We start from the raw sequence: 13505 nt of genomic DNA on the forward strand, positions 1-13505 counted from the left end.
ATCTGAAATTTGTGATAATCTCGCTGCATCAGTTCAGAAGACACTGGAAGCAGGAGTAGCTGGCCAAATGCCAGAAAGAAAACAAAAGCAGGGGCAATGTTGTTTCTCATCATGGTAAAATGGGGCCCCTCCTGGTAGGGAGCAACAACTTTTTTTTGTCTTTAAAAGAGGACTGACTCTGCTTCCTTTCCTCACAGATGATGAGCAGGGTGACAAACAGCACAGTGAGTCTGGGATCTCGCACAAAGGCAACAGGAGCCCCCATCTCCAGCCAGGTGTCCCCACCTTCTACCCTATTTGCACCTTGTGTTGGGGACTCCATTACCCCCAAGACCAGTTTTCATAGCTAATTCCTATTAGTGAATCTTATTACCAACATGTTGAGGGGTTTAGACTATTTGGTGACATCAGTTCTGAAGCTAGGTTTGGAGATGACCGAGCACCAAGACCTGGACATGTGTAATTTGCCAACCTTAAAAAAAATTAAAAATTATGTGAATTAAGAGAACACTTCCTGACAGGGATGACAAGGGTTTTATCCATTAACATCTCTCCTCACCCAAGGCTCTAGAGAATATTTTCCCATGTATGGAACTCAGCTGCAGACAGTGGGGATGCCCATTCACTCACATCAAAACATGCTGCAAAGGTTTTACTGTTCGCAGCTTCCCAGAAAAATAAAATCAAGAGGAGGAAGGAAAATAGCACTTTTGATGTGACCCTACCACAGGGACCCGCGATCTGAATCTGATCCTTTTGAGGTGATGACGAACATGGTGTGCAACCCTGCATGGTAACCTCTCACCCAAAACAACTCTGACAGAGCAGGGGATAGCCCCAAACACTCACTGTGTTTCTGGATGCCGAGATACAGCAGCAGCGCACAGCTGTGCGCAGCAGGGATAAGGTAGACCATCCACAGAGGCAAATGGGCAGAGCCCCATGAACACATTGCCAGGCTTTTTACCACACAAGAACTATCGCTGCAGTCTTTTCCAAGATTGAGTACTTAGCTTAGAGCAGTCCACCCCTGCAACATCAAAGATGTCAGTGCAATATCGAGATCCTGTAGATGCCACAGAAATCACCATCTCCACCCATTTGTAGAAGCAGCTACAGGTGAAGTACCAACCGCAGGAATTCCTATCACCCATCACTGTGGCAGAGACCATCCACCCCACACAAAGGGCCAGCTGGGTATCTCACCCATATGCACACCAACTATGCAGACTCCTTTCAGGTGTATTTTCAGGCAGAGCAGACAGAGACCAGACTGGTTGGAGGCTAAAACACAACTTTGTAATGGAGGGAGCAAAAAAACCTCTCATAACTTTAGAGCTTTATTTCACAATCTATTTGCTGACAGCTTTTTTAGGTGAATTTGCTGAAGGTAGCATTATGTTGAAAGAGATTTTAATTCTTTATAGTCTATCACAACTACATCAGACTTCCCTAAATTACATTAAAAATCTCACATTCTATTGCAAGTTTAGTATTTATATTATATTAATAAATGTAGATTTCCCGGTTCCTACATTTCAGACAACAGCGTTCCCACTCTTTACACAGAAATCATCAGTGTTTCCTATCAGCTCTTACTGAAAAAATATCCTCTCAATAACGTCTATCGGGGGGGGGGGGGGGGAAGCAAAGTTTTGGGGGTTTCATTGTTGTTTTTAAATCTTTTGTATTATGTCATAACAAAGAAAATGATGAAGTTTAGGTACAAAGACAAGGAGCGGATATAACCCCCAGCAGGAGCAGTAGCTATGCATTCCCCCTTCACCTTTTTGCCAGGCACACTGTTCCTGCGCAGGCAGAGATAACACCCCACCTCCACCCCCCACCCCCATCCCCGAAAACAGACTGACCCCACAGGCAGACATTTCTCCCAGACCTCCTTACAAGGAAGTCTGAGTGACACGCACACAGAATTAGCGAGAGACTCGTCAGCACCTTATAATTACAGAGTGCTTTCAGTCAGAACGACTTTTTTTTTTATTATAAACAGCTAAGGGCAGAATTAAAGTAAGTCTCCATGAAAACGCACTGCATATGGGCCTACAGGTGTCTTCTGCTGAAACCTGACCCTTACAAGTTGCAAAGGTGGTGTTGCCCTCAGGTGAATGACAAACTCCAGTAACACTGAAAATCAATACACAAGAAAAGTTAACTTCATTGCTACAACATACACAGTTCTCTGGCCAAAATATAGTACAAAAAATGAAACTGCTTATTTCTCTGGTTTCTTCATAGAATAATTTAAAAAATCCACTCCTGCCTATTGCACTCATAACAGACAACCTTTTGAGAAAGAGTAACTGAAAATCCACAGCAGCATTTTCTTTAAAAGTTAAGCACGTGAGACAGAGCTGAAGGCATTTTAACTTATCCCAGTAAAGCCGAGTTCAATATTTAGTTTGCTTCCAATCTTCCCCACCCCAGCTCAGACCCAACACAGCACACGCATCTCCTCAAGCAACGTTTTCTTTGACCAAAACACGGAAGGCATTTCTGAAGTGATCTGTCAGAGGGACCAGCAAGAACTATTTTGGCTGTTCTACCTGTGACCTGGAAACAGATGTTGAAGTGGGTTTCAAGTAGTGAACCGCAACACGAGAAAGTTCAGCAACATTAAGAAAACCGTGTTTTTAAAGAATTATTTCAAAATAGGGCCAAAAAAACACCACCAAGCAAAACTCAGATCTTCTGTAATAACTGGAAGGAGAGCTTTTGCACACAAACTGGAAACTGTGTCCTCCTAAAGATATTTTTCTGCAAGATTTAGAAACAACTGCTGTGAACTAGATGGTTTCAGTGCCACATCCCTCCTCTCCAGTCCCACCTGAGTTACAGCAGAGCTCCCCCTCACTTCATTTTGTTCTAATCCATAAAAATAAATTTATTAGAAACATTGGACAGGACAAAACAGTGTTGCCAGGTGCTTCTGGTTATGAAAAGCAGAGAGTGGGAGCTTTAATGAAGTTAGCTCTTAGTCACAGGAAGGTGCTAAATGCAGAAAGAAAATATCCTCCTGTTAATGTTTGTGTTTACCATTTTCCCAGGTTTAAAGACAGTGGCTGTTTCTCTGTCTTGCACCTCTAGCCAGACAATTACAGCAAAGTCAGTAAGTAACACACCAGCATTCTGATTTAATAGCACCGGAGAAGGAGGAAAAAAAAAAAGGCCCTAACTCTTAATTTATTTTCCTTTAAACTCAGCTGCCATTCTGTTATGTTTTATTTTTAGTGGAAGAAAATTTAGCCAAAGTTAAACAAGAGCTCAAATACAATAACTTGTGTACACAAAAATTCATGGACTCTGAAATCTCCTGACATAAACCATAGCAAATAAAGATCTTTAAGTCTTCATCTGAGACACATCGAACTTTATAGGGCAAACTAAATTGCATGGTTCCTGTCTTGAATGGTCCCACTAAAAGGCTCACATTGTGGCCCCACTACAGTCCCTTTACACCACGTCAGCAGTGCAAGAAGTTCATAAAAGCGAAATATCCAAAACCACAGAGAAATCCTCAGTGGGCGTGGAGCAGCACACCTCTGTCCTCCTCAGGGTCCCTACTGATAGGGTGGTATCTGGAGGAAAGGGATTTGCAACTACCTTGTTTCTTCATACAGAAGAAAGCTATCGAGTACTAGCATTTATTTGCCTTTCTGGTACGGCACATCCCCTTCTTCTCCAGGCATCTGTGAAGTCCTTAGGAAATGTGGAGTCCCCACAAGCTCTCCTGTCCCACCACCAGTGCTGCCGGCAACCAAGGTGAAAATTAGAGCAGTCGAGAAGCTGGTCTAGGTTGCACTGCTGTGTGAAGAGATGCCAGTCATCTCCAGAGACATGAGGCAAGCCATCAGCAAGGTGCTCTTCTCGCACCAGCCTTCTTCCATGCCCACGTACTTTCATGTTTGATGTTAGGCCCAGGTCCTACATGAAAATTTTAATGAAGTCTCATTGTAAGCGATCACTTTTCAAAACATTGAAGATCATCCTTTCTTAGCAGTTAGTGTAAGTGTGAATCAAAGCAAAATATATGCTTTTGCACACAAATGGAAACTCGTTTCTCTCAACCTGATATTACCCTGTTCCTCAAGAGTATCAGCCTTCTCTCCCAGCTGATGCTTCAATAGCAGATGCAGCAGCTCAGCATTTCGCAAGAACTTCTTGAAAAATTTGCAGCACCCAAAACTCAGTACCTACACAGAAGTCTCATCTGATGGAATAAAGAAGTTTAAGCCCATCCTTGACACACTAATGTTGCTGTGGGATCTTTTGGATACGTTCAGTTACTTCAGCACAAAGATTAATAAATACATGAATCATTCACGTCTGTCTACCACACAGTGCTGCTAATACTAGATAGCATGTTTACAAAGTTTTCACGGTTACGTGAGTCAATCCAATGCACACTTGCCCAGATATAAAAATAAATGTTATATAATGCACAGATCACAGAATCAATATGCTGGTTGTATGCACCAAATAGAAGAAAATAGCACAGGAACTCCTATGCAAAAACTGTCCTAAGAAGCAGAAGAAACTCAAATTCTAAAACCGAGTTGTTGGATCCAAAAATTGGTCTAGTTGTTTTGTGAGCACGAGTAGCAGTAAAGACAGCAGAACAACAAATACAGCAAACCTGTTGGTTTGTTCGTGAACAAACAAAATTATTAGGCACAGTCATGAATATTCAGTGCCTTCAAATAACGTGCCTAGGCTCAAAAAGGAAATGTTTATACTCCAGACTGACACAAACCGATGAAACAACGCTATTAGTAATGACTCTGAGAGGGCGAGAGATTAAGACAGGGAGTTCAAAAGTGAACACGTTGCAACTTAACCTGTAGAAGGACTACCACCTCCCCAATAGAGAAAGACATCTGAAAAGCAGCATTTGCCTGGGAGTTTCACCTTTAAAAGGCTATATGCACATTAACAGATGACTACGTGGAGATATTTTAATGAAACATCCATTTCCATCTCCAATACTTCTTAAGCAAGTTTAATGTTAATGATTGCAAAACAACTTTTCCACGAAGCAGAGGAGTAAACAAGTACCTCCTGCCACATCAATAAAAAGCTTGTATCCAGCATTATTAGATGAAATTGTGACCCAGTTACACTAGTACAGACCAGGAAAAACTTTCCTTATTTCACAGTTGCAAGGAAGTAGAATCTCTGGTCATCTTAAAGGCATTCAACAGGAATTTGTATAGATTGATTATTACAAGTTACCCATATATTTTTAACTTGGATTTCATCTAAAAATTAAAATGGGATGTAAGCTTGCTTTGTTTCTAAGATCTAGAAGGATTTATATAACATAGCCTAGTGAGATACGCAGCTTTAGCAGAGCAGGCTGCTCAGAGAATCCTCAGGATTTAGCTTTTGCACAGCAAGTCTCTGGGAAAAACACAGATACCTGTCGCTTTGAGGAGCCTTACTTTTCCTTAAGACAGGTAACGCAAACAATAAACTCCACTCTGCAAACAGGTACAACCACCAGCACTAAAATTCCTAATCCCTCCTCGCACCTTTCCCTGCCCCAGCAATTTTGCTTTTTGTGTTTGAGAGGCAACAAGGACTATTACATACATATTTACACAAACCGAGAACTGGCTAAAGGTTACAGAATTTGGTAACACTGGCTAAGTGAACAAAGAAATACTGGAAACAAAGCCAGGGCTCCCAAGGGTTACGTTCCGGGCTCATCGGAAGGAAAGGCAGCTCACAAGTTGGAAACCTGCAATCCCGAAGGCCAGGCTTTCCTGAGATAAGGTTCCAAAACAAAAGTTCTGCAAACATCTCGGTGAACTCATGCCAAAACCCAGCGAAAGGATTCAGAGCAGCTGCGTATCAAAGGCAAGTTTCTTGGGCAGAAGAAAATACAGGCGGTGAAACGGAAAACCAACCCAGACAAAAGTTGCAGGGCATCTATAAATTTTAAAGGCATATATTGACAAAAGGCAGTTGTCAACAGCTGTCTCTCACCTGTACTTACTGGAGCTGCAAAGAAAGACAGGAAAGAAGCAGAAGAGAGACAACGAAGGAAAGAGGAGGAATTAAATCAGGCTCACCAATTGTAAAGCTATAGCCATCGATGCTGAAAGTAGCACTCCGGCATTTTTTAAATCCTTCCTTTCTGCTGCTTGGCTCTGTCATGATCCTGCCAGCTTGTACTTCCAGCAGCAGCCTTTCTCTCCCCCCGTGGAAGCACAGCGCTCAAGCTCGCTCTTAGCTGCCCTTGAATATCTGCCTGTGACAGCACACACACCCAACCTCACACATCTCCCAGCGCGGCGCGGGGAGCCGAATCCGAGAGGCATGCACCCAGCAGCTTTCTCCTCCCCCAAACCCTCTCGCTGGCACGTTACTGACGTGCCTACTCGAAGTTTAACAACTGGTGAGAGGCTCCAGTATCTTAACCGGCAGTCAATTAGGGAAAGACTACCGACTCAATAAGCCAGCGCTATCTGTCAAATCTCTGTGTAGGAGTCGACACACAATTAAAAAAAGATGAAGGGTTAGATTTTGCTGTGATCTACCCACCGATGCTCCTCGTATTCCTTGCTACGCTGCAGCCCCTGTTTCCGTGGCTCCCCTTGCTCATGGGGATTTCTGACTTGCAGCAAATTGTGCTCAGATTTCAGCCCTTCAAACACAAGCAGCGTGTTTTAATCATCCGAGATCTAATGAATCAACCCAAGATTACAGTACACCATCAATCATCTACTACTTATACTAATGGCAAGTGCCTGGAAACAACTGGCAGCAGGACGTGAGAGATTATCAGTAAGAAAGAACGTAAGTGACTGTGGGAAAACAACAAAAGTAATTTAGCCGTAATGATGATAAACTGAGCAAGATGTACATACACACACAAAAAAGTCTTCTGAGCTCTTCCTCCTCCTGGTGGTTCATCACATGGTTTGCAAACTCGTCTCTGCAGTATTTTTACCCAGTGATGTTTAAAAACATGATTCAGAGTGCTTGCAGTAATCTGCTGAAGGAAGCAGGCAAGTCATCCCTATCCTATGAACAGACAAAATTTAGGTTCAAGACTGGCAAAGTTTTCACAGAAGTCTAGCAGCAAGCCAAGGTTTTATAAATAGGTATCCAAGAAAACACTGTCATTATCTTAACGATCCCAGTTCACACAAATCCGTGCAATCCTTTTTCTTTTTCCTGTAAAGTGTGTTAATATAGAAACATGCTACCAAAGTGCTCCTATTTTTCAGGTTCCCAAGCATAAAAGTAAATTCCAGGTAAAATCATCAGGTGTTGCATTGTTCTGAGTGGAAACCACATGAAAACACTGAGTTTCAGGAAGACTGCCATCAAAATAATAGCTGAGACAGCTTGCCCGATGCACACCAAAAGGTTTACAAAATATTAGCAAACCTGGTCTGTGTTTAAGGTACAAACCTCAACCCAGCCTTGGTTTCTCAACAAAAGCTTAAGTCAGGTAGAAATCCTGCACTTCTGAAATTCCCTCTCTTCAAAGGATGGAAGGGCGTCACTACTGAACTCCAGCAGTTAATTTAAATTCCACTTAGTTCTAGCCTAGCTAAGAGCCTCCGCCAAATAAACCTTTTAAGTTAATTTTTTAATGATTTGGATGCTCATTTATACACTGTATATTCATTAAGAAAAAAGCTGTTACTGGTGAGGGCTGTTTTGTTTTGTTTTTTTTTTTACAGGAAGGTGGACCTGATCTTCCAGGTTTCTTGGCCTTTCGAGACTGAAGTGTGAAATAATAACAACTTAGATATAACATTTCCATCACTTGCACCTGCAGTTATTTTCAACCTCAGAAGGGTAGGCACAGCTCAGGAATTTAAGAGTTACTGCTATAAAGGCAGCTGGTGCAATGAAGAATTCTCCAGCAGTTTACTGGACTCCCTCATGTAGCTGCCTCTCCTGAACAATGCAGAAAACCAGTCTGAGTGTAAAGTGTTTCTGAGGAATCACTTTCTCTGTCACTAGTTATATAGGTCACATAAGCACTAATGCTCTGCCTAAGAATGCAAAAGCGTAGAGAATTACTCACGCTGTATCTAGAGAGCACAAAGTTAAATGTTACCTAAAGGAAAGGTAAACATTGGAACTGCCAGGGTCAGGGGTTTTTTATTTATTATTAGATCACAGTATTTTTTTCCTTAAGCCATTAAGCATTGATTCAGGAAGAAAAATTGTGTGAAGATATCAGTGATCATCACTGAAGTTTCAGTCAAGCTTCTTAATTCCACGAGAAACTTTCTTCACTTTCTTCCAAAAAGAGACAGGCAGACAGAGTCTTGCTTGCTCTCTGGCTTGGACCGTGTACTCATGGAGGAAGCAGCAGAGCTGTATTAGCATTTCTCTTCTCAGGAGAATATCCAGCTCACCAGGCTACTGCCATATCACTCATTTCTGATCTCCCTCACTGGGACTTTGGCCACTTTGTACAGATTGCCAGAGAGAAAATGACCCGGCCATACAGCGGCTGCACACACCTGAGTTATCTTGCAATAATACCTTGTTCAAGCCCCAGCTAACACTAATTCAAATAACCACAGCAATTTGATAAGCTTATTTAGGTCAAAGCAAACAGTTACCCCAGGAAGAGTAAAGACAGTCACTCAGCAGGGCAGAGTGATCCAGTAAGGCTGGAAGCCGGATCCCTGGCGAGGGCCCTAAACTGGCTGTTTGCAGTGGGATGCTCTCTCCCTTCAAAACTGCACAGGTACTCACCTCGGGGTGACAAGGAAAAAATTTTGACCTGCAAGCTTTTCAGGACGGAAAAAATTCCTTCCCAGCTCTAGCAAAAATTTAATCCAGCTGCTCAAAGAACTACCAGATCAGTAACTTGATGCCTGATCCTATCTGATTCTTTGCATTTTGCTGCTCAGCTCTTGGCTGGGTTTCAGGTCTGCCACTTACATTGCACCTTCCCAAACAATCCCTACAGATTCACTCAGGGTACAGGACATTTTCTACCTTCCACTGCCAGGCAGTACCAATATAGATTGTTAGGCAGTTCTTGCAGCTGCAGTTCAGTGCCATGTGGAGCAATCCATGTATGTCATTTGTAAATCACCTGGGGATCCTTTGAAATGAAAAGCACAGTGTGAATTGAAAATATTTATTATTATTGCTGTAAACAGACCAGGGTATCCATGGTAACATTTAATTTGTCAAGACATAAAACAACAGTTACTTTAATATTTTCCCTTTACTTTTCAACATGTAAAAGAGTTTGTGTTTTCAGGAAGTCTATTTTAACCAAAGACCATATCAAATTAAACCAAATATCCATCCAGTCTGCCATCCTCCACCATACATGCTAGAGGAAGATGTGAAAAACCAGCCACCTATAACAAACAGATATGCAACACCGTCTTCCTATCCCTAGGCAGCCTGTTTCTGCCCTGCAGTATAAAAAGGCATATTATTTATGTAAATTTGTCTCAGCAAGACTGAAAGATTTTTAATTGCAGTTCGCACCCAAATCTGTTCCCAAGCATAAACTTTGAAAAATCAATTGCATGGAGAAATACTTCTGTGTATCAGCTCAAAGGCAGGACTTGTTATTTCAGTCCTATTCCCTCTGGCCCTTGTAGTGAGAGAAAGGGAAAATAAAAGCATTAAAGTAAAACCCTAGCCCCACAGAAGTCAAGGACAAAAATCCCACTCACTTCAGCAGGGCTGGAGCTCTATCCTCCTCGTTTTCCGTATGTATACTCCTGTTGGCTCAGTTCCTAACACAATCAAGTTTCGTAGGAGCACTGATCAATTTAGACCTCAGGCATCCATATGCTTTTGCAGTACCTGTCACCGAAGTTAGCAGAATTAGGATTTCTGAATTTTCATCTTTTCAGAAGTGTCTCAGGTATCCTAAATCAACCGACAACCTGACTTTGAATATTAAGGAAAAAAAACAAAACCAACAAACACAGGTCTACTGGGTCAGACCAAAGGTCCATTGAACCCAGTGCTCTATACCCAGCTCTGTATCATATCTCAATCATTGCTCAAAAATAGATGCTAAAAAAAATTAAACATGTCAAAAATGATCAACAAAGCAAGTTGTGGTGGTACTAGCTACTAAACCACTACCAGCTCAGGTACCTCCTGAGCCAGCTGCATTTTCTGTATGTTCACAAACAGCCAAAAGCATTCTGTTCAACCAGCTTAAAGCTTCAGCACCCTCAGCATCCTTCGGCAGGGAGGTCCACAGCTTAACTGAACATTGCATGAAGATTTCTCGCTCTCCTTCTTATTACTGTTGCTCTTTAGTACTCACTTTGATAAGAGTATCGATTCTAAAGCCTTCTGGCTATGAATCCAAAGGTGACGAGCGGTTACATGGATGGCAGAGGGGTCCCCAGCATGCAGGATTTCTGATGGTAAGGAACCCATGAGATAGTGGGTTCCGGTTAGAGTGGACCACAGAAGTAGCAGGTAGGTCCTGCCTTTGAAAACACTGTTTGGAATACCTTATTTCCACAAACTTCAGTTGAATCAATTTTACAAGCAGATATTTTCCAGAGCAATTTTAGGGGGCCCTTCTCATCACTGGTGCCAGTGACACCTGAAAGCATTTAACATCCCAAAGAAGAGCTCAGCACTTTTCAGGACTGGGCATGATGCACCAAGAATTGATAAATCTCTTAAGAAAACATCTTCCAGCTTCAGAGAAGAAATTAAGCGTACACTTTCTCCAGATGGCCTGCAGAGAGTAACCTGGTAAATCGGGATCCTCTTCCAACTAGACATAACCCACTAACAGTGGCGAGGTCCATCTTTTCTGAAGCGTCCAGGAAAAATGCAATGTTAACAAATCACCTTATCATATAGCTTTCCAGTGCGACTTTTAATCGGGCAAAACTAAGTGGTGAAAAAGCATCTGGTCTCAATATTTGCAAAGGTAAGTGATGGAAAAGAAGCTGTAGCAGGAAAGGAGAATGTGAAGGCTTTGAAGGATCCCTGTAAATACATCTACTCCCAAGTATTTCATTCACTTACTAGCTTGTAGCCCCTAGCACCATGAAAGCCAAAAACATCCCTACCTCTGGGTGTAGTTCCACTTTCTGAATGAGATTTTTCTCCTTGTTTGTTTGGGTTTTTAAAATAAATAATAGAATTTCAACAGCAAAACATTTTTAATGCTCTAATTACACTCTTGTCTAAACAGTGCTGCTGATGATCAGATTTTGTTTGTCTTTGTGTTTTAATTTGATTTTTTGGTCTGATTTTGCACACTGCTCACAGAATCACAGAATCACAGAATAGTAGGGGTTGGAAGGGACCTCTGTGGGTCATCTAGTCCAACCCCCCCGCCGAAGCAGGGTCACCTACAGCAGGCTGCACAGGACCTTGTCCAGGCGGGTCTTGAATATCTCCAGAGAAGGAGACTCCACAACCTCCCTGGGCAGCCTGTTCCAGTGCTCCGTCACCCTCAGAGAGAAGTTCCTCCTCATGTTCAGACGGAACTTCCTGTGCCTCAGTTTGTGCCCATTACCCCTTGTCCTGTCACTGGGCACCACTGAAAAGAGCTTGGCCCCATCCTCCTGACACCCACCCTTCAGATATTTGTAGGCTGAAGTATGATTCTCCAGTGTAATGTGATTCTCGGTGTTACAGCAGCCATTATTGAACGCAATTCAGCCAAAATCAGAATCAATAAAAATTATACCATTACACAACAAAATGAAGCTTGGGGTAACAGTGTTAAAAACAGGTTGCAAAAGAATTAATGCGACATTATTTTGCCATATACATGTGATGAGAGACTTCGGCCTCCAACAGCATTGCTGGGACTATCCTGCAATTAAAACAAATCTGAAAGACTCTTCTTTCCATCTTGTCAGAGAGATTTCTGATCCTCATGGTGCTTGCACCATAGTTTGCTTTGTTGGTGGATCTGCTTTCGTTCCTTCCCACCACGTAGTGGAACAGCAGAGACCAGTTAGTGTGTGCATCCAAATCATCGCATCCCACTTGATTCCCTGGCAGGCATCATTCTCCCTGATGATTTGGGCTGTGACCAGGCAAACCATGAAAGCCATTATTTTGCTTGCAAGTCACACATTATACTACTAGTGGCCTTTCACACACCCCACCCCCCTTTTTCTCTCCTTCCTCTTCTGCAAGGTTAGTTTTAAAGGCATTTCGTTGTGCTAAAGGAATCCATAGGCATGCTTTATCTATGATGTGGAAATCTTGCTACAATAGACAGAACAAGGAAGTAGATCTTTTGATGGTGCAAACCGGCGCAACTTCACCAGATTCAGCAAAGCTCTTAAGATCAAGATCTGCTCCTTCCCCTCCAGCCTGGAAGGGAAACCGAGCCGCATTGCTTGAACAGCTTCTTACGAGCAAGCGTCCCGAACGCCAGCCTCCTCTTATCAGTATTTGGCTTTTAGCGTACCATTGTTCCACATGGTAACAGTAGATTAGGTACCCTCCCAAAGGAGCTGAGAGCATTGCTTTTCCCTAGTTTTATATACATTGTGTATATTTTTATATACATTGTGTATATACTTGCTTTTACCTCTACTGCATATGTTACTTCTGGTTAGATTTTACATTTTATCCTTTCCAGACCACAATACGAATTAAAGTGTTTGAGTTATGAGAGTTGCATTCCTCAAATCACCTAAAAAAAATTTAAAAGCGCCCAGGTAAAAATGACAACTTAACACCCCTATGTGTGCTCCAAACCATTCCCTCCCTGAGCCAGCTGCTCCTTCTTCAGTTGTATGAACACGAACAACTCCGACTTCTCGTAGCAGGTATTCAAAACCAGACTGCCTGCTACAGTCGCACAGTTCCTAGACCCAAGCTTTTTTAGCCAGATCAAAGTATCCTTGCTGGTAGACAAACATGGCCTGTATCCTGCTTGCAGAACTGGCTGTTTTCCTTGTTGATACAGATACACTTGGATAAACGGAAATTAAGCCTCAGAAGGGTGGTTTGAAATGTACACACAACACACACCCCCACACCACGCGAGCACACACAAACACGGTTTCATACCACATGCAACACGTTGGTGATTGTTCTGCCCTGTCTTTTGGCAGAAGGGCAATGCAAAGCTGCCTTTTCCCTGCAAGAACTAAATCAGCAAATACTACTCTGAAAAGGAAGGGAGGAGAAGAAAGGGTTTCCACACTACCTGCTTCAAGCATATCACAGTAAGTGCTGAATTTAAGTGCACAGTGGCTCTGGGTTCCCTGTACCGTTAACAGCAGGACAGAGGCTGTGCCACAGGGAATTAGCAACAGGTACCAGACCTACCATCACTATGTACGTAGCAGATTTACTTATATATCAAAACTAACCAATTCTATTGCTCTGATCAAACTGCTGAATCATTAAAACTAGGTTCCCATAATGTATACTTTAATCAGCAGCATGCTCAAGCTAGGGAAGAGGTTTCCTTTGAATTATACACAGTGTAAGATAATATTGTCAGAGATTCAACAAGCATATTTTTCAATATTAGA

General features: G+C 42.4%; 1 protein-coding gene across 5 annotated transcripts in view; it reads right to left on the reverse strand.

Moving 5' to 3' along the window:
• Positions 1–13505, reverse strand: part of PDE1C (phosphodiesterase 1C) — a 383698-nt gene that overhangs the window by 314502 nt on the left and 55691 nt on the right. For 3 of the 5 annotated variants that reach the window (XM_009943060.2, XM_075418639.1, XM_075418640.1), the window contains exon 1: positions 6093–6248. The exons of 1 other annotated variant lie outside the window; for it this stretch is intronic. In XM_009943060.2, coding sequence (XP_009941362.2) covers positions 6093–6177 — 85 coding nt within the window. In that variant the 5' untranslated portion in view covers positions 6178–6248. Of the gene's footprint in view, positions 1–6092; positions 6249–6564; positions 6635–13505 lie in introns of those variants that run through there. One more of the 5 variants, XM_075418635.1, reaches the window with a different exon arrangement.

This window comes from Opisthocomus hoazin, chromosome 4, assembly GCF_030867145.1.
Source record: "Opisthocomus hoazin isolate bOpiHoa1 chromosome 4, bOpiHoa1.hap1, whole genome shotgun sequence".
Classification (NCBI taxonomy): Eukaryota; Metazoa; Chordata; class Aves; order Opisthocomiformes; family Opisthocomidae; genus Opisthocomus; species Opisthocomus hoazin.